General features: G+C 47.1%; 1 protein-coding gene across 1 annotated transcript in view; it reads left to right on the forward strand.

Annotated features, from left to right (window-relative positions):
- ISY1 (ISY1 splicing factor homolog) overlaps positions 1-21,031 on the forward strand; it is a 36,546-nt gene extending 15,515 nt beyond the window's left edge. The window contains exons 6-11 of the mRNA XM_033210858.1: positions 2,653-2,765; positions 8,431-8,548; positions 15,617-15,739; positions 16,378-16,499; positions 20,229-20,315; positions 20,680-21,031. Coding sequence (XP_033066749.1) covers positions 2,653-2,765; positions 8,431-8,548; positions 15,617-15,739; positions 16,378-16,499; positions 20,229-20,315; positions 20,680-20,787 — 671 coding nt within the window. The 3' untranslated portion in view covers positions 20,788-21,031. The remainder of the gene's footprint in view (positions 1-2,652; positions 2,766-8,430; positions 8,549-15,616; positions 15,740-16,377; positions 16,500-20,228; positions 20,316-20,679) is intronic.
- Positions 21,032-25,762: the final 4,731 nt, after the last annotated feature.

The following is a 25,762-nucleotide window of genomic DNA, read 5'->3' on the forward strand; positions in this document are numbered from 1 at the left end:
AAACTCGAAATGCGGTGTAGTTTGTGATCCCATTTATATGATGTTCTGGAAGAGCAAAATTATAGGAACAAAATACATTATGTTTACCGGTGGCCAAAAGTTGGGTAAGGGGAGGGGGTAACTATAGTGGCACATAAGGGAATGTTTTGGGGGCGATGGAACTTTCTGTGTCTTAATTGTGGTGATGATTACATGATTATATGCATTTGTGAAAACTCATGTACCAAAAAGTAATGTTTTTATATGTAGATTTTGGAAAGTCAATAAAAAAACATAAAACATGTGATTCTTGTTTTCTCCAAGATGCCTTGGCTTTGCTTTGTGAGAGGCTTCTGGAATCCTCTCCCTTTGCTTTGGTTGAGGCCCTCAGATGATTGGGCAGATGATTGGGATGCTTTGAGTTCTCTGTGTCTTTAGCGCTGGAAAGTCTCACCATGGTGGTGGCAGATCTTTTTCTTTCCTAACAGAACAGAACATGGGAGTGGGAGTTTCTAAAATGTATTTTTTTTTTTAATTTTTATTTATTTATTTATTTATTTTGAGACAGTCTTGCCCTGTCGCCCAGGCTGGAGTGCAGTGGTGTGATCTTGGCTCAATGCAACCTCTGTCTCCCAGGCTCAAGCAATTCTCCTGCCTCAAGCTTCCTGAGTAGCTGGGATTACAAGCGTGCACCACCACTCCCGGCTAATTGTTGTATTTTTAGTAGAAACAAGGACGCCCCATGTTAGCCAAGGCTGGTCTCGAACTCCTGACCTCAAGTGATCTATCCTCCTGTGCCTCCCAGAAGGCTGGGATTACAGGTGTGAGCTACCGCACCCAGTTACAGTGTATTCTTTTTACTTGACTTTTTTTTTTTGAGTCAAGGTCTCACTCTGTCACCCAGGCTGGAGTGCAGTGGTGCTATCACAGCTCACTGTAGTCTCCACCTCCTGGGCTCAAGCGATTCTCCCACCTCAGTCTCCCAAGTAGCTGGAACCACAGGCATGTGCCACCACACCCAGTTAATTTTTCGTATTTTTGGTGGAGATGGGATTTCACTATTTGCCCAGGCTGGCTTGAACTCCTGAGCTCAAGCAGTCCACCCACCTCGGCTTCCCAGAGTGCTGGGATTACAGGCTTGAGCCACTGTACCGGCCTGTTTGACTTTTTTTTTTTTTTTTTTTTTTTTTTTTGAGACGGAGTCTGGCTCTGTCGCCCAGGCTGGAGTGCGGTGGCCGGATCTCAGCTCACTGCAAGCTCCGCCTCCCAGGTTCCCGCCATTCTCCTGCCTCTGCCTCCCAAGTAGCTGGGACTACAGGCGCCCGCCTCGTCGCCCGGCTAGTTTTTTGTATTCTTTAGTAGAGACGGGGTTTCACCGTATTAGCCAGGATGGTCTCAATCTCCTGACCTCGTGATCCGCCCGTTTCGGCCTCCCAAAGTGCTGGGATTACAGGCTTGAGCCACCGCGCCCGGCCTGTTTGACTTTTTTTTTGAGATGGAGTCTTGCTCGTCGCCTAGGCTGGAGTGCAATGACACGATCTCGGCTCACTGCAAGCCTCACCTCCCAGGTTCACACCATTCTCCTGTCTCAGCCTCCCGAGTAGCTGCGACTACAGGCGCCTGCCACCACGCCCTACTAATTTTTTGTATTTTTAGCAGAGACAGGGTTTCATTGTGTTAGCCAGGATGATCTCGATCTCCTGACCTTGTGATCTGCCTGCCTCGCCCTCCCAAAGTGCTGGGATTACAGGCTTGAGCCACCGCGCCTGGCCTGTTTGACTTTTTTTTAAAAAATGGACTTTATCCAGGCAAAAATTACATATAATAAAATTCCTCCATTTTTAATGTAGAGTTGGATGAATTACAGCAGATTTTTATACCCATGAAAGCCACCACGTCCACAAGCAGTATCCATCACTCCTAGAAGTCCTCTCATGCCCATCTTCTAGAGCATCGGTCTTAGCTGTAACCCAGGTGTAAGAGCCCTCCTGGACTTGCTGTTGTCATCCAGCATTACCTCATAAAGGCCTTGCTGTGTCTCCACTGTGTGCAAATTGTCCCTTCCAACAGTTATATGATGTTTCATTTCAACATATTAGGGTTCATTAATCATTTTCCCACCTTCTCTATGGTGTGATGCCCCAGCTGCACTGCAGTGAAATTTGTTGTGCACATCCCTTTCAATTAATCCCTTAGGCTTAATTCTTAGCCCTATAGTCCTTGCCAGAAATTTTTCCCATATAGCAATACATTGCTTTCCTGAAAAGACTAAACCATCATAGAATGCTGCCAGCCCTGGGTGCCCATCCCAGCCTCGTTGTGTCTTTGCTGGCCTTGGTTGCTGTTTCCCCCTCTCTCTTAAGAGCTTGTTATTTCAGTAGCTGTATAAATGGAACTGCCGGGTTGTTTCAGGTTAGTTTGTATTTTTTTGGTTGCTAGTGAGGATGAAATTATTTTCAAGGATTTTTTTTTTTCTTACGCTAGTGGAAACTCTTTACAATTCTTGTCCTTTCATTTATTTGGGTGATTTTTCTTATCAATTTAGATAACTATTTTTATGTAGTATACCTTTGTAGGTGTTGACATTGATTTTAAGGGTATGATATTGAGTGTGAGTGTTGGAGGTGTTGACGATTTTTATGGAATTACCTTGTTAACCTTTTTGTTTTCTAGCTGGTTTAGGTGAATTTCGAATTCGTGACCTGAATGATGAAATTAACAAGCTGCTAAGGGAGAAAGGACACTGGGAGGTCCGGATAAAGGAGCTGGGCGGTCCTGATTATGGAGTGAGTACATGGCAGCCCCGGTGGCAGGTCCCATCTAGTTTTCCACCCCCAGCAGTTCCCAGCTTATTCCTGCCATGGTAGTCCCTTGATACAGGAAACCTGTGAACAGGTGGGTAGGATGATGCTGGAAGACTTCACAGCACATGCATCACAGCAGACAGGGCATCTGTATGTACTAGCCAGAAGCCCTTATGTAAGCTGCTTCATCTCTGGGCCTTGTGTTTAAAATGACCGTGAGCCCGGGTGCGGTAGCTCACTCCTATAATCCCAGCACTTTGGGAGGCCGAGGTGGGCAGATCACTTGAGGTCAGGAGTTCAAGACCAGCCTGGCCAATATGGCAAAAGCCCATCTCTTCTAAAAATACAAAAATTAGCTGTGTGTGGTGGTGCGTGCCTGTAATCCCAGCTACTTGGGAGGCTGAGGCTGAGGCAGGAGAATCACTCGAACCTGGAAGACATAGGTTGCAGTGAGCCAAGATCGCCACTGCACTCCAGCCTGGGCGACAGAGTAAGATTCCTTCCCCCACCTACAAAAAAAAAAAAGAAAGAAAAGACTATGGTCCTTCACTGGGTGCAGTGGCTCACACCTGTAATCCTAGCACTTTGGGAGGCTGAGTCAGGACGACCACTTGAGCACCGTAGTTTGAGACCAGCCTAGGCAACGCTGTGGGACCCTGAATCTACAAAATATTTAAACATTAGCTAGGCATGGTAGCAGATGCTTATAGTCCCAGAAGGATGAGGTGGGAGGGTCGCTTGAGCCTGGGAGGTGGAGGCTGCAGTGAGCTGTCATCATGCCACTCACCTCAGCCTGGGTGCCAGAGCAAGATGCTGTCTGAAAAAAAAAAAAAAAAAAAAGATAAAATGACAATGGTTCCTCACATTATTTGAGCGCCTTAGGAACTGGAGACAGCCATTTGTTGGCTTTGTTATCTGAGAGCCATAGAGACACTCCATTCTGTCCTTTTTTTGGACTTCTGTAAGTGCAATACTCTAGAAACATAGCTTTCAAACTTTTAAGAACATGGCCCATTGTAAAACACACACACACACATACACACAATCACAAGCCAGCACACAACGGTGCTGAAAAAACAGTAGTATGGTATACTTTGATATTTTTTATTCTGTTCTATTTTGGTTTTTAAAAAATTGATGTTTGTGACCTGCTTAACTGATTTCATGACACACTAATGGGTCTTGGTTTTGAAAACTCCTGCCCCAGAGCCTAATTATTTCACACTTTTGTGATGAGACCTACCTCAGATCACTGGAAACAACAGTATCTAATCAATGGACTATAACATGTTATGTAAGAAACACATGTAGGCCGGGCGCGGTGGCTCAAGCCTGTAATCCCAGCACTTTGGGAGGCCGAGACGGGCGGATCACGAGGTCAGGAGATCAAGACCATCCTGGCTAACATGGTGAAACCCCGTCTCTACTAAAAAATACAAAAAACTAGCCGGGCGAGGTGGCGGGCGCCTGTAGTCCCAGCTACTCGGGAGGCTGAGGCAGGAGAATGGCGTGAACCCGGGAGGCAGAGCTTGCAGTGAGCTGAGATCCGGCCACTGCACTCCAGCCTGGGCAACAGAGTGAGACTCCGTCTCAAAAAAAAAAAAAAAAAAAAAAAAGAAACACATGTAGTTTTTCTACGTGTTGATCTTTTCACCTTTGAGAAAGTCTTAACACATAACCATAATTCTCTTTGAGAAAGTCTTAACACATAACCTAGTACATACAAATGGAGCATTCAGCCTTCCCACTGCAGAAGAGGAAAGACATTCCCATTTCTGAAGCCCCTTTTGTGTCCGGGCACTGCACTAGGAGCCTTCTCTTCTCTTGGATGTCTTACTTAACTTCTTTTTTTCTTTTCATTTATTTTATTTGTGTTGTTTCTTATTTTTATATGCCAATCTTCTCTGTATCATTCTGATTTTAGTATATGTCCTGCCAGAGTGAGCACTTGCCTGACCTCTTCAGCAGTTGTGTGGTGGTGATTTTATTTTTCCTATGAGGCTGCTTAAAAGCAGCTCATTAATCCACCTAGAAAAGTGGTCTCAGATGTATGAAAAAATTAATAAGTGAAATGTTAAGTTCCACCACCCAAATTCAACATAAATTCAATATAAATATATAAAAATTAATATTTTTATATCTTTTCTTCCAGAGACTTTTAATACTTAATAATTTTGTTTTTATTTTCTGCATATAAAAGTAATATATTATCACTAAGTTCAGAAAAGTACAAAGAAGCAGAACAACACTCAGTCACAATCCCATTACATAAGCGCAGCCACTTGAATATGCTCTTTATCTTTTTTTTCCTTCCATTGTTTTTGTATGAATGTCATAATTGAAACCATACTCACTGTATGTCCAATTTTGGTTCTAGGTTTTGTTTTTCTTTTCAAAATGGTAGCTTCGATTATATAAACAAGTACATATTTTTGTGTAGAGAAAAAATATAAATATAAAAATTATAAAATATAAACAATACATATTAGTGTATACATTATAGAAATTCATTAATATTCTCACTACGTGCTTTATTCTCTAAACTGTATAAGGAATACACGTACTTCATGTCAGATAATCATATGATCGATAAGTATATTAAATTGTTTTATTTTATTTTATTTTAGGTTTTTTTTTTTTTTTTTTGAGATGGAGTCTCGCCTCATCACCCAGGCTGGAGTGCAGTGGCGTGATCTTGGCTCACTGCAGCCTCCGCCTCCTGGGTTCAAGCAATTCTCATGCCCCAGGCTCCGGAGCAGCTGAGATTACAGGTGTGCGCCACCATGCCTGGCTAATTTTTGTACTTTAGTAGAGCTGGGGTTTGACCATGTTGGCCAGGCTGATCTCGAACTCCTGATCTCTGGTGATCTGCCCACGTTGGTCTCCCAAAGTGCTGGAATTATAAGTGTGAGCCACTGCACCCAGCCTTTTAGTTTTTGAGACAGGATCTTACTCTGTTACCCCAGGCTGGAGTGCAGTGGCACGATCATGGCTCACTTCAGCCTTGACTCCAAGTGCAAGTGATCCTTTTACCTCAGCCTCCCGAGCAGCTGAGATGACAGGTGTGTGCCACCATGCTTAGCTAATTTTTTTTTTTTTTTTTTTTTTTTTTTTTTTGTGATGGAGTCTTGCTCTGTTACCCAGGCTGGAGTGCAGGGGCGTGATTTCGGCTCACTGCAACCTCCCCCTCCTGGATTCAAACGATTCTCATGCCTCAGCCTGCAGAGTAGCTGGGATTACAGGTGCCCACCACCACGCCCAGCTAATTTTTGTATTTTTATTAGAGACAGGGTTTCACCATGTTGGCCAGGCTGGTCTCGATCTCCTGATCTCAGGTGATCCACCTGCCTTGGCCTCCCAAAGTGCTGGGATTACAGGCATGAGCCACTGTGCCTGGCCATGCCCAGCTAATTTTTAAATTTTTTGTAGAAATGGTGTCCCATTATATTGCCTAGGCTGGTCTCAAGCTCCTGGAGTTAGTCAGTCATCCTGCCTCAGCCTCCCAAAGTGCTGGGATTACAGGTGTGAGCAGCTGTGCTCAACCAAATTGTATAATTTTTAAAAATGTTTTTTAATTCAAAGAACATTGCAGAAATATACAGAACTTTTATATACCCTTGTTACAGATTTACCAGTATTTAACATTTTGCTTGTGTTTGCTTTATTTTCTTTGTGTACCTTGAGATTTATTTTTTGTGAACCATTTGAAAGGTAGGTTAAAATACATCATGCTTCTTTACTCTTTAATATATGTGTATTTCCTAAGAAGAAGAATATTCTGTTATATAACCATGGTAGAGCTATCAAGTTTAAGAAATTTAACCTGGCTACAATAATTGAATCCATGTGGCATTTCATCAGTTTTCCCAATAATGTCCTTGGTAGCATTTCCCCTGCAGTACAGGACCTGGTCCAGGGTCACATACTACATGTAGTTGTCAAATCATTTTTTTTTTTTTTGAGACTCTCACTCTGTTGTCCAGGCTGCAGTGCAGTGGTGTGTGATCTCAGCTCACTGCAACCTCTGCCTCCCAGGTTCAAGTGATTCTTGTGCTCCAGCCTCCCAAGGAGCTGGGATTACAGATGTGCACCACCACACCTTGCTAATTTTTGTATTTTTAGTAGAGATGGGGTTTTACCATGTTGGCCAGGCTGGTTTTGAACTCCTGACCTCAGGTAATCTGCCTGCCTTGGTGTCCCAAAGTGCTGGGATTACAGATGTGAGCCACCACACCCGGCAAATCATCAGTTTTAATAGATATAGAAGTATCTTCTGGATGTATTTCATTTGTTTTCTACTGATTGTCATATAGGTTGTTGGTAATCTTTTTAAAGGTTTTGTCACTTAACATCGTGTTGTTTATTTTTATTTTATTTTATGTATTTATTTTTTTTTTTGAGACAGAGTCTCGCTGTGTCACCCAGGCTGGAGTGCAGTGGTGCAATCTCGGCTCACTGCAAGCTCTGCCTCCTGGATTCATACCATTCTCCTGCCTCAGCCTCCCGAGTAGCTGGGACCGCAGGCACGCGCCACCACGCCCGGCTAATTTTTTATATTTATAGTAGAGACGGGGTTTCCCTGTGTTAGCCAGGATGGTCTCGATCTCCTGACCTCGTGATCCACCTGCCTCAGCCTCCCAAAGTGCTAGGATTACAGGTATGAGCCACCGCGCCTGGCCTATTTTTATTTAGTTTTTTTGAGACAGGGTCTTGCTCTGTCACCCAGGCTGGAATGCAGTGGCACGATATGCATATGTCACCATGCCTGGCTAGTTTTTGCATTTTTTTGTAGAGACAAGGTTTCACCACGTTGCCCAGGCTGGTCGTGAACTCCTGGCCTCAAGTGATCTTCCCGCCTCGGTCTCCCAGAGTACTGGGATTACAGGTGTGAGCCACCATACCCAGCCCATAAGTGTTTTTTATTTATTTATTCTATATTTGAGACAGAGTCTTTCTCTGTTGCCTAGGCTGGAGTGCACTGGCATGATCTTGGCTCACTGCAATCTCCACCTCCCAGGTTCAAGCAGTTCTTCCTGCCCCAGCCTCCTGAGTAGCTGGGATTACAGGCATGTATCACCACACCTAGCTAATTTTTTTATAGTAGAGACAGGGTTTTGCCATGTTGCCCAGGCTGGTCTTGAACTCCTAAGCTGAAGTGATCCGCCTACCTTGGCCTCTCAAAGTGCTAGGATTACAGGTGTGAGCCACTACATCCGGCTATTATCTTAAAATATATTTGCAAACATGGAAATAGTGGGTTTAAAGATAAGATTCGCCAGACACAGTGGCCCATGCCTGTAATTCCAGCACTTTGGGAGGCCGAGGCGGGCGGATCACTAGGTCAGGAGATCGAGACCATCCTGGCCAACATGATGAAACCCTGTCTCTACTAAAAATACAAAAATTAGCCAGGCGTGGTGGCATGCACCTGTAATCCTAGCTACTCAGGAGGCTGAGACAGGAGAATCGCTTGAACCTGGGAGGCGGAGGTTGCAGCGAGATTGTGCTACTGCACTCCAGCCTGGGCAACAGAGCGAGACTCCACCTCAAATAAGTAAATGGGCAACAGAGCGAGACTCCACCTCAAATAAATAAATAAATAATAACTAACTAACAGATCCATTTTCTCTTTTTTCTTCCCAATAAGAAAGTTGGTCCTAAAATGCTGGATCATGAAGGAAAAGAAGTCCCAGGAAACCGAGGTTACAAGTACTTTGGAGCAGCAAAGGATTTGCCTGGTGTTAGAGAGCTGTTTGAAAAAGAACGTAAGTAACTAAGTTTGTGACAGTTTTAGCCTTTCGTTGGTAATAATCATAGGAGTGGATATGCTATATGCTAATTGCTCTTACTTTTTCTTAGTTGCATAACAGCCTTATAGTGTAGAAATTATTGTTCCCAGATTTCAACTGAGAATTCTTAAGAACTAGGATGGAATCATAGGCCCATGACATACAGCTGGGGCTGGAAAGTGCACCCAGGATTGGCTGGTGCAGGATTCTGCCTTTGGCAGGTGCTAATCTGTCAGTCTGGACAAGGAGTTTCCTTTTTTTTTTTTTTTTTTTTTGAGACGGAGTCTCGCTCTGTCACCCAGGCTGGAATGTGCAGTGGCCGGATCTCAGCTCACTGCAAGCTCCGCCTCCTGGGTTTACGCCATTCTCTCGCCTCAGCCTCCCGAGTAGCTGGGACTACAGGCGCCCGCCATCTCGCCCGGCTAATTTTTTGTATTTTTTTAGTAGAGACGGGGTTTCACTGTGTTAGCCAGGATGGTCTCGATCTCCTGACCTCGTGATCCGCCCGTCTCGGCCTCCCAAAGTGCTGGGATTACAGGCTTGAGCCACCGCGCCCGGCCTGGAGTTTCCTTATTTGAAGTTTCCCAGAACGATTGGGGCAGCTTCTGAAGTTCATTGAATCCGGTTCATGTTTTAGTTACTTATTAGTTGAAAAAATGATAACCAATGAACAAATAAAATCTTGGGCCAAACCCTAACATGTAAAAATGGAGAAAAGTAAGACCGGGCACTGTGGCTCATGCCTGTAATCCCAGCACTTTGGGAGGCCGAGGTGGGCCGATCACCTGAGGTAAGGAGTTTGAGACCAGCCTGGCCAACATGGTAAAACCCCGTCTCTACTAAACTTAAAGAATTAGCTGGGCATGGTGGTGCATGCCTGTAATCCCAGCTGCTCAGGAGGCTCAGGCAGGAGAATCGCTTGAATCTGGGGGGTGGAGGTTGCGGTGAGCCAAGATCACAAAATTGCCAAAATTGCACTACAGCCTGGACAACAAGAGTGAAAGTCCATCTCAAAAAAAAAAAAAAAAGGAGAAAAGTGGAGCTGCTTTGTGTGAATCCAGTAGGGCACCTTCTCCTCTCCTCCTTTCAGCCAAACCTCCAGCATATAATTTGAAACTGTTAGTCTGGAGTTTTAGTCTGTTTAAATTTTGTGTTTTAGAAAGGTAGTCAGCACTTCATAGGAAAAAGTATGAGAGGCAGAGAAGAATGATGCCAGTATTCTCACCATTATTAGCGTTTTGTTATGTCTCCTTTTAGTTGGTTTTTCTATTTATTTTATTTTATTTTTTTTGAGACGGAGTCTCACCCAGGCTGGAGTGCAGTGGCACCATCTCGGCTCATTGCAAGCTCCGCCTCTTGGGTTCGTGCCATTCTCCTGCCTCAGCCTCCGAGTAGCTGGGACCACAGGCACGCACCACCACGCCCGGCTAATTTTTTGTATTTTTAGTAGAGACGGGGTTTCACCATGTTAGCCAGGATGGTCTCGATCTCCTGACCTCGTGATCCGCCCGCCTCGGCCTCCCAAAGTGCTGGGATTACAGGCTTGAGCCACTGCGCCCGGCTGTTTTTCTATTTTTTTTAAAAAAATACATAGTTCTACTTTTATTAAACCCTGCTTATTTTAAAATTCGTTATTCCAAAACTGGTTTTGTATAGGTCGCTACCGTCACTTAAAAATAATTCAGTTTAAATATTGTGCCATTAATTATGAAGCAATATATTTTTTATTACACAGAAGTTGTAGCCAGGTGCAGTGGCTCATGCTTCTAATCCCAGCACTTTGGGAGGCCAAGACGGGAGAATCACGAGGTCAGGAGTTCCAGACCAGCCTGGCCAGCATAGTGAAACCCTGTCTCTACTAAAAATACAAAAAAAAAATTAGCTGGGCTTAGTGGCAGGCACCTATGTAATCCCAGCTACTCAGGAGGCTGAGGCAGGAGAATCGCTTGAACCTGGGAGGCAGAGGTTGCAGTGAGCCGAGATTGTGCCACTGCACTCCAGCCTGGGCAGCAGAGGAAGACTCCATCTTAAACAAAAAAAGTAAATTATAAAATACAGAAAATCGGAAAAAGACCACTCTCATTTTCACACCTCATATGTGATGATTGTTAATACATTAGGACATTGTTCCCTCCAGTTTCTTTCTTTCTATTTATTTATTTATTTTTATTTGTTTATTTTTTTGGTGAGACGGAGTCTTGCTCTGTTGCACAGACTGGAGTGTAGTGGTGCGATCTTGGCTCACCGCAACCTCAGCCTCCCGGGTTTGTGGCCCAATCTCGGTTCACTGCAAGCTCTGCCTCCCAGGTTCACGCCATTCTCTTGCCTCAGCCTCCCGACTACAGGCATCTGACACCATGCCCAGCTAATTTTTTTTCTTTTCCTTTTTTTTTTTTTTTTTTGTATTTTTAGTAGAGAAGGGGTTTCACTGTGTTAGCCAGGATGGTCTCGATCTCCTGACCTCGTGATCCGCTCGCCTTGGCCTCCCAAAGTGCTGGGATTACAGGTGTGAGCCACCGTGCCTGGTACTAATTTGTATTTTTAATAGAGATGCGATTTCACTGTGTTGGCCAGGGTGGTCTCGAGCTCTTTTTTTTTTTTTTTTTGAGATGGAGTCTTGCTCTGTTGTCCAAGTTGGAGTGCAGTGACGCGATCTCACATCACTGCTGCAAGCTCCGCTTCCCAGGTTCACGCCATTCTCCTGCGTCAGCCTCCCGAGTAGCTGGGACTACAGGTGCCCGCCACCACACCTGGCAAAACTTTTGTATTTTTTAGTAGAGACGGGCTTTCACCATGTTAGCCAAGATGGTCTCGATCTCCTGACCTCGTGATCCACCTGCCTCGGCCTCCCAAAGTGCTGGGATTATAGGCGTGAACCACTGCTCCCAGCTGGTCTTGAACTCTTGATGTTGTGATCTGCCCACCTCGGCCTCTGTCTTGGGCTCCCAATGCGCTGGGATTACAGGAGTGAGCCACTTCACCTGGCTGTTCCTTCCAGTTTCTAAAGGCTTATACTGGGGCGGCTCCTACATTGTGATTATGCTCTATATGTTAGGTTTTTTGCATTTACATTTTTCTACATGTATTTTTGCTTATTCCAGTCATAGATTTTTGGATTTTTAAATTTATTTTTCCTTTTTTGTCATCTCTTTAAAAGATTTTTGTTTTAGAAAGAAAATACTTAAGTCAATTTTACCGGTTATAATTCAAATAGTACAGATAGAGTTAAAGTCCTCTTACCTCTACCCTCATCCTAGTGCCCCTCCTAGAGGTAACTGATAACCATTATTATCGTTTGGTATGTTCCTTTCCGGCCTTAAGAAAAAAATTTTTTTTAGGCCAGGTGCAGTGGCTCACACCTGTAATCCCAGCACTTTGGGAGGCCGAGGAGGGTGGATCACACGAGGTTAGGAGTTCAAGACCAGCCTGACCAACATGGTGAAACCACATCTCTACTGAAAATACAAAATCAGGCCGGGCATGGTGGCTACGCCTGTAATCCCAGCACTTTGGGAGGCCAAAGTAGACGGATCACAAGGTGAGGAGATCAAGACCATCCCAGCTAACACAGTGAAACCCTGTCTCTGCTAAAAAAAATATGAAAAATTAGCTGGTCATGGTGGCGGGCGCCTGTAATCCCAGCTATTCGGGAGGCTGAGGCAGGAGAGTGGCGTGAACCCAGGAGGTGGAGCTTGCAGTGAGCTGAGATCACGCCATTGCATGACTCTGTCTTTTAAAAAAAAAAAAAGAAGAAGAAGAAAATACAAAATTAGCCAGGCATGGTGGCGCATGCCTATAATCCCAGCTACTTGGGAGGCTGAGGCAGGAGAATTGCTTGAACTCCGGAGGCAAAGGTTGCAGTGAGCCGAGATTGCACCACTGCACTCCAGCCTGGGCGACAGAGCAAGAATCCGTCCTAAAAAAAAAAAAAAAAGAGAGACAGGACTTTGTTCTGTCACCCAGGCTGTGGAATACAGTGGTGCAATCATAGCTTATTGCAGCCTTGAACTCCAGGGCTCAAGGCATCCTTCTGCCTCAGCCTCTTGAGTAGCTAGGAGTACAGGCATGTATCACCACCCCTGACATTTTTAAAAATTTCTGTAGAGATGGGGGTCTCACTATGTTGTCTAGTAATTCTTGAACTCCTTGCCTCAAACAGGCCTCCTGCCTCGGGCTCCCAAAGCATTGGGATTACAAGCATGAACCCCTGCACTCAGCCTTCTTTTAGTCCCGTTTCCAGGCAGTTACATGCTTATTTCATCAGTATAAGTGACAGGTGACTTAACCCCAAGGAAATCCCAGGATAGTTTGCCTTCAGGCATGGCTGAATGTAGCTAACATTTCTTTGTGTTGCAGTTTTGACTTCCACTGTGTAAACTTCTTTTTCTGCCTGGCTTTCCACTTGTGGCAATCATCTGTCATCGACTTAGGTCTTGTTCTCTAAGCAACAGATTTTTCTCCCAAGCAGCTCAAGCAAAATTCCCAGACTGAGTGTAGTTGGTTTTGATTGGATTATAATGCCATCATCCATATACCAGCCCCTGTGGCCAGGAGGAACACAGTACTCTGAGCCAGCCAGGCTTCAACCTGCACTATCTCCTGGCTCCAGCCAGCACGATGACCACTACTTACATGACGTGGCCCAAGAGTTCCAGAGGGGTGGGCACAGTTGCTGTTACCAACAGTGGGGTGATAGATAGAGGCCTGCCAAATGACAGTGGCTCTTTCATAACTGTTGTGTTGTGATAGCCATTGGTATCCTCCCACAAATATACTTAGAACTCTGTTAGTGGATGTGAAGGATTAAAGAGTATCATGGTATGGATTAACCATACCTGACATAACAATTCCTCCATTGCAGACCTTTACTTTCCAGTTTTTTTTTTCTTTCTATTTTTTTTTTTTTTGTTGAGATGGAGTCTCACTCTGTCGCCCAGGCTGGAGTGCAGTGGCCAGATCTCAGCTCACTGCAAGCTCCGCCTCCCGGGTTTACGCCATACTCCTGCCTCAGCCTCCCGAGTAGCTGGGACTACAGGCGCCCGCCACCTCGCCCAGCTAGTTTTTTGTATTTTTTTTTTTTAGTAGAGACGGGGTTTCACCGTATTAGCCAGGATGGTCTCAATCTCCTGACCTCGTGATCCACCCGTCTTGGCCTCCCAAAGTGCTGGGATTACAGGCTTGAGCCACCGCTCCCGGCCTTTTTTTTTTTCTTTTGAGATGGACTCTCACTCTGTTGCTCTGGCTAGAGTGCAGTGGCGCGATCTCGACTCACTGTCAGTTCTGCCTCCTGGCTTGAAGTGTTTCTCCTACCTCAGCCTCCTCAGTAGCTTGGGATTATAGGCGCCTGGCAACACGCCTGGCTAATTTTTGTATTTTTAATAGAGACAGGGTTTTGCCATGTTGGTCAGTCTGGTCTTGAACTCCTGACCTCAGGTGATCTACCTGCCTTGGCCTCCCAAAATGCTGGGATTACAGGCATGAGCCACTGCACCTGGCTAGCTTTTATTCTTTGACTAATCTGGTTGGTTGTCATTTTCTTTTTCATTTTCAATAATTACTTGGCCGGGCGCAGTGGCTCACACCTATAATCTTAGCACTTTGGGAAGCCTAAGCGGGCAGATCATCTGAGGTCAGGAGTTTGAGACTTGCCTGGCCAACAAGTGAAACCCATCTCTCCTAAAAATACAAAAATTAGCTGAGTGTGGTGGTGGGTGCCTGTAATCCCAGCTACTCGGGAGGCTGAGGCAGGAGAATCACTTGAACCTGGAGGCAGAGGTTGTAGTGAGCCGAGATCATGCCATTGCACTCCAGCCTGGACAACAAGAGTGAAATTCCATCTCAAAAAAAAAAAAAAAGAATTACTTGAATATTCTGGATAATAGTCCTAGTCTGAAAATATCTTCTTTAGGGCTTTCTCATCTATCTTTTTTGGTTGTTTATAGTTTCTTTTGTCTTTTTTATTTACTCATGTTTCTTGTCATGCTTTTTCGTTAAACATTATGACAGTTCCTGTGTTATTAAAATACTTTGTGAATTAGCATTACAGGGGCTGCAGGATATCCCATCCCATACATATTCTGCAATTTACAATCCTAGGTTATTTCCAAGTTTTCTCTCTTACATAAATAATGTGATGCATACTTCTGTCCATGAAGCTTTTTGCTATCTTATGTTTGCACTGCAACCAGCCTGGAATTTCTTTTTTCTTCTTCTTTTTTTTTTTTTTTTTTTTTTTTTGAGACGGAGTCTGGCTCTGTTGCCCAGGCTGGAGTGCAGTGGCGCAGTCTTGGCTCACGGCAACCTCCGCCTCCCGGGTTCAAGTGATTCTCCTGCCTCAGCCTCCGGAGTAGCTGGGATTAAAGGGGCCCACCACCATGCCTGACTGATTTTTGTATTTTTAGTAGAGATGGGGTTTCACCATGTTGGCCATGCTGGTCTCGAACTGCTGACCTCATGATTCTCTCGCCTCGGCCTCCCAAAGTGCTGGGATTACAGGCGTGAGCCACCGCGCCAAGCTTGGTTTTGTTTTTTAATTAGGTAGGTTGCTTTTAAATGGACTAATGGGTCCCAGTACTGAATTTAAAAAGGGCTCTACCACTTAAATAATCCCATGAATAGTATAGAAAAGTGCCTATCCATGGTATTTTCTTTTTTTGTGATGGAGTCTTGCTTTGTTGTCCAGGCTAGAGTGCAGTGGTGTGATCTCGGCTCACTGCAAACTCTGCCTCCCGGGTTCAAGTGATTCTCCTGCCTCAGCCTGAGTAGCTGGGATTACAGGCGCGCACCACCACGCCTGGCGAATTTTTGTATTTTTAGTAGAGACGAGGTTTCACCATGTTGGTCAGGCTGGTCTCGAACTCCTGACCTCATGAGCTGCCTGCCTCAGCCTCCCAAAGTGCTGGGATTATAGGCGCGAGCCACCGCGCCTACGTGGTATTTTCATGAACATACGTGCCACGTGGCTGTGTAGCGTTGCATCAGGAGACAGCTTCACTGGAGTGTGATTGTGACTTGGAAACTCAGCTCTGTTTCTGTTTCTTATAGCTCTTCCTCCTCCCAGAAAGACACGTGCTGAGCTCATGAAGGCAATCGATTTTGAGTACTATGGTTACCTAGATGAAGATGATGGTGTTATTGTGCCTTTGGAACAGGAATATGAAAAGAAACGTAGGTCTCTGGGCATTTTATTTTCGAATAGATGGCATCTGTTTTCTGTTGTCTCCTTTGAAAACAGGATTTTCAATAGTGCTTTATGCCAGAAGGGAGTTTTCTTTGTTGCTAATGGTCTTCAGGTGTGATGGTCTGTTAATTCCCTGATCTCTGTGAGGCAGTCAAGGTTGTGTGGGCCAGAGATAACAGGTTGGGGAAGCCATGAGAACCAAGTCTGACCAGTCCCTGTCTGCTAGGAGATCACCATCTGGATTCGTGCTAATACCAGTGCCCATGTGACACATCAAGCCAAGACTTTGGAAGCAAGTGGTCTGGAGCTGGAGCTGATTTCTAGCATGCTCTGCCCCTGCCTTCTCTGTTTTCATGTGGACATGTTGGGAAGCCACTCAGGTTGTGGAACTGGGGAGGATTTGGGAATGTTCCCTAAAAATCTGCTTTGTAGTGACTGAAAGCCAGAGCTGTTGTAGGACTACCATGCCTCACATCCATTTCCACTCATGGGGGCAGAATGAAGGGTGTCCCTTTCTAGAGGGGATGTCTAGACTTTCCCTGCATAGTGTTGGCCTTTCCCTGCATAGTGTTGAAAGCTCATTTAGAGACTGAAATAAATAGCACCTACCCTCTCTTGTGTTCAGTCAGAGCCGAGTTAGTGGAAAAGTGGAAAGCAGAGAGAGAGGCTCGGCTGGCAAGAGGAGAAAAGGAAGAGGAGGAGGAAGAGGAGGAAGAGATCAACATCTATGCAGTCACCGAGGAGGAGGTATTGGGTTTGGTCCCCTCTGGCACTCACTGCCATCTGCTCCAAACCATGAAGTATGGCAGGGAGGGAGCTTGGCTCCAAAACACAGAGTCAGGGTTCACAGCCCAGCTTGCTCGACTGCAGGATGGCTGTGAAAACATTTGTGAGATTACAGGAGGGTTTCAGGAGGCAGCAGCCATGAGAGTGCCCTGCTGGCCATGCTTTACACAAGGGCTTCCTTCCTTCCTTCTTAGAGACAGGCCCTCCTGCATACCCTGGAATTAGATTGATAAACACAGAGGAAGCCATGAGCTTTAGCCCATGACCTCATCACTTCTGTTCACGTGGCAGTGCCAGTCGCTCTTCCGTAGTCTAACACTCCCATCTTGTTTATTTTTTTTGAGACGGAGTCTTGCTCTGTCACCCAGGCTGGAGTGCAGTGGCATGATCTTGGCTCACTGCAACCTCTGCCTTCTGGGTTCAAGCAATTCTTCTGCCTCAGCCTCCCGAGTAGCTGGGACTACAGGCGAGTGCCACCATGCCTGGCTAATTTTTATATATTTAATAGAGACAGGGTTTCACCATATTAGCCAGGCTGGTCTCGAACTCCTGACCTTGTGATCCACCCGCCTTGGCCTCCCAAAGTGCTGGGATGACAGGTGTGAACCATTGCGTCTGGCCCTAACACCCTGTCTTACAGATGGAAACAAACCCAGAGGGTCATGGTTGGGGAATCCTTGCATATTTTCAGACCTTTTGCATATTTTCTGATCTATAGGAAACACTCATTATATATCTTAGTTATTACTTTTTATTATAGCCACCATGTAAGTAATCTTGACATATCTGTCTGTGCTACACCTTTTATTTTTTCTGTGAAACATTACCAAAACTTCACTGCATTAAAGGAGATATTCTGAAACAAGGAAAAATCAGCATTTGAAATCTCTGCCTCCCATGCAGAGCTCTTCTGCAGGGCCCTCTGTTTGGAGTCCTTGCTGCCTGCACAGATCCAAGTGGATCTGATTTGCTGGACTGAGAGAAGGGAGGGGATCACCCACACATGGATCATGGCTCAGGTTCCACATAAGGAGCTTGCTGAGACACCACTGGTGAAGAAGCGGGCTCAGGTTTAGTGACTTAGTCAATGTCACACAGGATGTAACAGGCCGGATGTTCCTGCTCATGTCTAGCTGGGCCACCAGTGGAGTTCAGTGCGGGTCTGAAGCAGGATGGCAGCATGCCTTAGGAGGATTTCCTCTAGGTACAAATACTCATTTGCTCTCTCAGCAGGTGTTTAATTCATGGCTCCTGTGAGCCAGCCCCTTTCCAGGTGCAGGGGCATAGCGGTACAGAGGCCTGGTGTGTAGCTTTTAGTCCGGGGGAGGCAGTCCAGTAAGACAGACAGTGAGCAGCAGTCCCTCAATAAAACCTTGGTGCAGGAACAGCCTGCAGATGCTCTGCTGGGAAGCTAACCCCTCAGCTGAGATTAGGACGATCCAGGGAACTTAACCAAGGGAGGAGGAGATGATACGCCCCAGCAGGAGCACATCATGTGCTGAGAGATCCTGTGATGAGTATGAGAGACAAAGGACAGCCCAGTGTGCTGGAGTGCAGAGAGTGGGTGCTGGGTGTGAGTGGAGGCTGATGGGGAGCTGGCATTGTGGGGAAGAGCAGTGGAAACCCACAGCAGAATTTTTTTTTTCTTTTCAAATAATTACAGAGATACAGGAAGTTGCAAAGAGTGCAGAGAGATCTTGTGTATGCTTCACCCATTTCCCCCAATGGTTCTGTCTCATGTAGTTCTAGCACAGTAGTAAAACTGGGAGGTTGACGTTGGCATAATGAACGCGTAAAGTTCTGTGTCGTTTGTTTCCATGTGTGGAGATCCATGTGGCCATCATGACAATCCAGATACAGAACTGGCCGGGGGTGGTAGTCACGCCTATAATCCTAATACTTTGGGAGGCTGAGGTGGGAGGATTGCTTGAACTCAGGAGTTCGAGACCAGTCTTGGCAACACAATGAGGCCCTGTTTCTACCAAAAATAAAAACAATTAGCTGGGTGTGGTTGGAGATGCCTATAGTCCCAGCTCCTCAGGAGGCTGAGGTGTGAGAATTGCTTGAGCTCAGGGGGTTGAGATTGCAGTGAGCTGTAATTACACCACCGCACTCCAGCCTGGGAACTGTCCCCTTACCACAAAGATCCCTGGTGCCACCCCTTCACAGTTCACACCTCCCTGTCCTCACCATCTCTTGACCTAGCTGAACCCTAACCATCTCTGATTTTGTCATTTCAGAATGTTTTATAAATGGGATCATGCTGTGGGTCACCTTTCGAGATGGCCTTGACACTCAGCATGATTCCCTTGCCATCCCTCTGGTTGTTGAGTTCAATAGTTCATTCCTTTTCACTGCTGAATGTTCCGTATACAGAAAAGTACACACCTGCTAAATGTGTAGGTCACTGGATTTTCATAGGTTGAACACACACACATAGCAAATACCAGTGAAGAAACAGAACAGGACCACAACGCCAGAAGCTCACTAGTGCCTCAAGGGTCACCCTCCTGACCTTTCGTGACCCATATGTTTTACTTGTGTCTGAACTTTACATATGTGGAGTCATGTGTACTCTTTTGTGTCTGATGTTTGTAGGTATTTGTGTTGTGTCCAGCTTGGGGTTTTGGCAGATAGGGTTGCTGGGAATTTTCTTGTTCCCGTGCAGTGTTTCTCTTGAGTACATGTTGAGGAGTGGAACCACCAGATCAGGGTAGGTGTGTGTTTAGTGTTAGATACAACCAGTTTCTCCAAGTGCCAGCAATGGATGAGAGGTTCCTCAAGAGGCTTTTCAAGCCACCCCCACTGGGAACCAGTCAGGGAACGGGTCGTGCACGGTGTCTGGCAGAGCCCAGCAAACAGTGGACTTCCGACTTGCCACAAGACCCTTTCTCTCTTTCCAAGTTCATGTTGTTTTCTTTGTTATTAGAAATTTGTATTGACTCATAGGCAACCTCTGAGTTGATTATTTTTCTATACATGGTGCATTATTTTACATTTCAATTTTTAAAAATAGTGATAACAGGCTGGGCGCGGTGGCTCAAGCCTGTAATCCCAGCACTTTGGGAGGCTGATACGGGCGGATCACGAGGTCAGGAGATCGAGACCATCCTGGCTAACATGGTGAAACCCCGTCTCTACTAAAAAATACAAAAAACTAGCCGGGCAAGGTGGCAGGCGCCTGTAGTCCCAGCTACTCCGGAGGCTGAGGCAGGAGAATGGCATAAACCCGGGAGGCGGAGCTTGCAGTGAGCTGAGATCCGGCCACTGCACTCCAGCCTGGGCGACAGAGTGAGACTCCATCCCAAAAAAAAAAAAAAAAAAAAAATAGTGATAACATTCACAAGGTTCAAAAGTGAAATAGTATATAAAGATATTCCATGAAGATTCTCTTTTCTCTCCCTGTTCCTTATCTACCTTGTTCTCACTGCTGTCAGTAGTTTCTATTCTTATTTCCTCCTTAGACAAAAGGTAGCGTAATGTACACCGTGTTCTGTGGTTTTTTTAACTTAATCTTGTGGCTCAGGTGTCTTTCTGTAAGTATAGAACTTTCTTATTTTTTTTCTTTTAAATAGTTGCAGTTTTTTCTTTTAAATAGTTTTTTTTCTTTTAAATAGTGTGTTTTATAGAGTTGCCAGCATTTATCTAGCTGGACGCCTACTGATGGACTTTCGCTTGTTCTGTTTGTAGTCGGATGAGGAAGGCAGCCAGGAGAAAGGAGGGGATGATGGCCAGCAGAAGTTCATTGCTCACGTCCCTGTTCCCTCGCAGCAAGAGGTAGGACCACAGCTAAGAGCTGCCTGGGCGCCAGGGGCTTCTTCTCCAAAGCAGACTACACAGAGCACTGCAGTGGGTTTTCGTTGTCCTTCCTACCCATCAGGGCAGCTCAGGGTCCTGACCACATGACACCTGTCATTGTGCTCAGGGTGTGGGGTCCAAAAAAGGCAGGACCCTCTGCCCTAGGCCATTCTGTTGTTCAAATGTTTCCAATGGGAGGGACTTAACGACTCTTGGAGACTATTCTGGGTATTTAAATCAGTCTCCTCATGGACTTCTTCCTCGGGAACTTCCTCCTGACTGGGTCTGGCAAGGGTTGGAGGGCTTTGCTGAGGAGTGAGCCCTGCACTCTTAATTTCCACAGATTGAGGAGGCACTGGTGCGAAGAAAGAAAATGGAACTCCTCCAGAAGTATGCAAGCGAGACTCTGCAGGCCCAAAGTGAAGAAGCCAGAAGGCTCCTGGGGTATTAGGACCCAGCTGGGGCTCTCCTTGAAGTTCTTCCATCCCCCAGTGGTACCTCAGGACCCAGGGCTGCAGACAGGCAGGCTAGTGCTGAGCCCCATTCTCAGCCTTCCTTCCCTCTCCTTATCTTGTGCTGACTCGACGGTAGGGGTCTGTCCCTGGTCTTCCTGGTAGGTTTTGTACACATATTTTGCTACTGTGTGGATCCATTTATTTTTATTGTGGAGTATATACAGCAGGTTGCGAACTGGCTGCCTGTATCTGATTTTGCCTTGCACTGTGATTTTGAGGAGAGAAGAATCAATTAGTGGCAAACATTTAAAAATGCAATATTTTGCAGACCAAAGTATACTTTTTAAAAAATGCAAATTTTTGGCCGGGCGCGGTGGCTCAAGCCTGTAATCCCAGTACTTTGGGAGGCCGAGACGGGCGGATCATGAGGTCAGGAGATCGAGACCATCCTGGCTAACACTGTGAAACCCCGTCTCTACTAAAAAATACAAAAAACTAGCCGGGCGAGGTGGCGGGCGCCTGTAGTCCCAGCTACTCCGGAGGCTGAGGCAGGAGAATGGTGTAAACCCTGGAGGCAGAGCTTGCAGTGAGCTGAGCCGGCCACTATACTCCAGCCCCGGCGACAGAGCGAGACTCCGTCTCAAAAAAAAACAAAAAATTTTCTAAAAGACAAATTTTCTCTTGAAAAATGAGATGATGTGGCCAAGTGTGGTGGCTCACTCCTGTAATCCCAGCACTTTGGGAGGCCGAGGCAGGCGGATCATGAGGTCAAAAGATCGAGACCACCCTAGCCAACGTGGTGAAACCCCATCTCTACTAAAAATACAAAAAAATTATTCTAATGCTGGGCGTGGTGGCGGGCGCCTGTGGTCCCAGCTACTTGGGAGGCTGAGGCAGGAGAATCGCTTGAATGCAAGAGGTAGAGGTTGAAGTGAGCTGAGATCGTGCCACTGCATTCTAGCCTGGTGACAGAGTAAGACTCTGTCCCAAAAAAAAAAAAAAAAGGAGATGATATGTCAGACCTGAACATGCACCCCACGGGTCAATGACCAGGTCCCTCTGTGTCGGGCGCTGCTCTGGCCTCTCCGTGAGCCCCGCTCCACCTGCTCCACTCGCTCCTGCCTGGGTGGCAGGAATTGAGTTTGCTACTCCTGTTTTATAACCTGTTCTGCAGAAACCTATTTTTATTAAAGATTTTTATAAGAAAGGGAAACCTCCATGTCTTCAGCTTATTCCCTTGGCCAACTGCTCTGAGGTGACAGTGGCATTAGGATGTGTAGCCAGTCACTGAGGGGCACTGCCTTCCCGCAGGGGAGTCCCTGAAGCCCCAGTCCCAAGTGTGGCAAGGACAGGACCAGATCCCAGGAGCCTCGGTGGGAGTGAGCTGACCCACTGTGGCATCTGCGGCCACAGCTGTAGACAGGGCTTCTTGCAGTGGGCTGCACTGTGGCCTGCTGAGAGCACACAGTGGACACGAACTGAGTCCAGAGCTTCCTCTGAACTGGGACTAAGCTCTCCAGTGGGGAATCATGGTCAGCAGCTGCAGCCCCTGGGCAAGATGGGGCCTGGCCTCCTGCCCTCTGCAGGGTCACGGGAGTGTCTAGGAGCTCAGGGTCAGGGCCAGATGGCTGTTCCTGGAGCCTGGGGCTCCAGCTCAGGCTGTTTGGGAATAGAAACTCTTGGCTTGGAGAAGCCCATCACACAGCAGAAGGCCTGGGATGGTCAGTCTACGGGGAGCAGCTCAGTCTGAGGGTGGCAGAGCCTCGTGTGGCTGTGTGTGGCTGAGTCGGGAGAGTGGCCAGTGCTGGGCCCTCTCTAAGGAGCCCGAGGGCCACAAGGACCGTGGAAAGGGTCCGAGCGAGGGAGTTGGGACCTAGTGACTAGGAGACGTGCTTGAGGACGCTCTCTGCGGCCACAAGGAGAGGCCCAGGTATTACCAAGTCAGGAGGAGGCTGGGGCAGAGGCCCTGGCAGGTGGGTGGGCTGGGTGGGGATGGGAGTAGCCAGGATGTAGATGAAGACAGGGAAGGGCCCCTGTGCCTCCTGGCTTCCCTGAGGGCGGGGCTGCCCAATCCCAGCCCTCAGTTGAGCCCAGAGGCAAATACGTGCAGGGAAGAGGGGTCCAGGTTGGAGCTTTGGGAGCCCTTGGAGGGAGCAAGGCAGACTCACCTCTGGGACCCAGCACCCAGCTTGGGTCTGCAGGTGGGGGCTCAGGAGTGAACATCATGGGGGCTTTGAGCAAGACCCTCTGGGCCCCAGGCTCAGCTTTTATACTTTGAAGTCAAGGAGTGACCTGTGCTGTCCGAGTTTGCTCTGGGGTCTGGGCAGTCCTGTGGTTTGGGCAGAGGCCTCAGAGGGCCTTAGGGACAGACTGATCCTGGTCTGAGCCTCTGGGGAGCATGGGGGTGGCCAGGCTCGGACAGACCTGGTTATGGGTTTGTCTTCCAAGGGGCACACATGCAGTCAGTTGCTTCCTGGCATTCAGAAGAGAATGAGGAATTCAGACATCAGGCCTTCTCCCTGGGAAGGATGACAGGTGCTTGGAACCAGGCCTGTCTTGAAAGCCTGGGCTCTGGGCCTTCCTCCTCCAGTCCCCTGTTCCAGGCCTTCAGTGTACAAAGCACTCCCCTCCTGGGATCTCTTCTCGGCTCCCCGAGATGCAAACTGGCCGGGGTTAGGATTCCACATTTGAGGAAACAGGCTGAGAGTGGAGAAGCACCCAGCTGGACATCCTCTAAGTATTCCTGGCAGAAACCCTTGCTACTTGTCTGTGCCCAAAGGCCTTAGAGGGTCCTAGATGTAGGACAAGGTCTCAGCAGGGCTCCAGTTCTAGGCCTGGAAACAGCTGGGGGTGGGGGAAGCTGGCTGGGTGGGTGTGGTCCTCTTTTCCCAGTTTGTGGCCCGTCTCAGGAGGCTTTGTTTGGTTAATAAAATCTGCTGAATGGTTTATATTAGCTTTGATTCTGCCTGTGGTTTCCCGAAAAGCTACTTTTTCGTAGTCACGTTTCCATTAACTTCCTTCTTCCCTCACACTGCGTGTCTTCCGTTGTCTAAAACACACACCTCCCTCCTGTTTTGCTTTAAGACTAGTCACAGCATCCTCACCCAGGCCTCCTGGACCTCCTCCCGCTACATCCCCAACCGACTGACCCCACTTGCCCTTGGGCAATTTATAAACAAGGAAGAAATGAAAACCTTTCTCCTATTGCCCTGCGTTCGCCCTGCCTGCACATGCCCACCCCATTCCCTGAAACACTGGCGGGTTCTGGAGCCAAGCTGAGGGTCCTCACCCTGCTCACTGCGCAGCACTGAAAGCAGGAACACACCTGGATGGACATCAGGCCTTGTCCAACACCCAGCTGACTAGCAAGCAGAGGGATCCACGGGGGTGGGCAGTGGCACCCAACCCCTTCTGGTATCTCCACACTTGCTGCCCACCTGCTCCACCCAAAAGGATGCAGAGGGCAGTGTCCATGGAGGGCTGGCCTGGTGCTCTTAGTTCTGCTTCTCTGCCGCAACTCCTAGGGCTTTTAGCAAGTCATGCAGTCCCTGAGCCTGGGTTTCTTTTCCAACAAAATGAGCCGTAAAAAGGGCAGAGTTGTTCACAGTTCTCTCTAGCTGGACCAGGGTAGAAGTCTGTAAAAAATGTGTGTTTGAGGGGCTGGGAAATCAGGTGAGGGGCTGAGGGGAGGAGATGATGTTGGGAGAAGTGGAACCTTAAACGTGTGCACGTTCCTGAGGGTCTGGGACTTGGCACTGAACTTGCTTGAGCAGGGGATGCCTTTGTAAGATCCCTTCCAGCAGCAGATGGGGTGAGGGTAGGGGTTGTGCTGGGGGACTTGAAACAGTCGAGGGAGGAAGCCAATCTGATCCTCTAGGGGATGGCTGGGTCTGGTTGGGGGCTAGCAGTAGAGGTGTGAGCTGGGGTGCTGAGGCGCTAACCCCTGTATTTTGAGTCAGGTCTTCAAGTGTGAGACCAGTGCTATCAACAGAAGCAGTAAGAGTGGAGGTGCTCATTTGCCCGTGTTTATGACATTTTGGGATTCTGGGAGGAGAGAGAGTGGATGCCTGTGTTTTCTCTGGTCACCAGGTGAGTGCAGAGAGCTGTCTATGGAGGAGTCTTTCCAGCCAGCAGTCAGCACCAGCCAGAGCACTGAAGTTTATGACTGCTGTAGCCGATTTCTGCTTTATTCCTACTTTTAATTTTCAGAGTCCAGAGTGCTCACCATTACACCACGGAACCTCACAATCCTACTTTTAATTTTGTAATATTTTGTAGCAAGCACCTCTGTATGAAAGACACAGGGTATTGTGGTTGGCGTCTGGCCTTCATGGTGTTTTTTCACTTGGGGGCACATTTTCAGCACTAGCCTTGGCATCACCACATAAATAAAATTTGGGGCTGGGTGTGGTGGTGCACACCTGTAATCCCAGCACTTTGGGAGGCCAAGGCAAGAGTATCATTTGCCTGAGTCCAGGAATTCAAGACCAGCCTGAGCAACATAATACGACCTCTACAAAAAAATTAAAAAATTAGCTGTATGTAGTAACGCACGCCTGTGGTCCCAGGCCTGTGGTCGAGTACAAGAGGCTGAGTTGGGAGTATGGCTTGAGCCCTGGAGATATAAGGCAGTGGTGAGCCATGATTGTACCACTGCACTGCAGCCTAGGCAACAGAGGAAGATGCTGTCTCCCCCACCCCCTCCCCCCAAAAAAGAAGAAAACTTGTTTGATAGTGTTGTAGGTTTATATTTTAATAATGGCAAGTGTAGAAAGAAAAAGATGACAGGAGAGCGAGACTCTGTCTAAAAAAAAAAAGAATGTTAACTTCTCGGCCGGGCGCGGTGGCTCACGCCTGGCCAACACAGTGAAACCCTGTCTGTACTAAAAATACAAAAATTAGTCAGGTGTGGTGGCACACGCCTGTAATCCCAGTTATTCCGGAGGCTGAGGCAGGAGAATTGCTTTAACT

Source organism: Trachypithecus francoisi, unplaced genomic scaffold (genome assembly GCF_009764315.1).
Source record: "Trachypithecus francoisi isolate TF-2019V2 unplaced genomic scaffold, Tfra_2.0 Lachesis_group0, whole genome shotgun sequence".
Classification (NCBI taxonomy): domain Eukaryota; kingdom Metazoa; phylum Chordata; class Mammalia; order Primates; family Cercopithecidae; genus Trachypithecus; species Trachypithecus francoisi.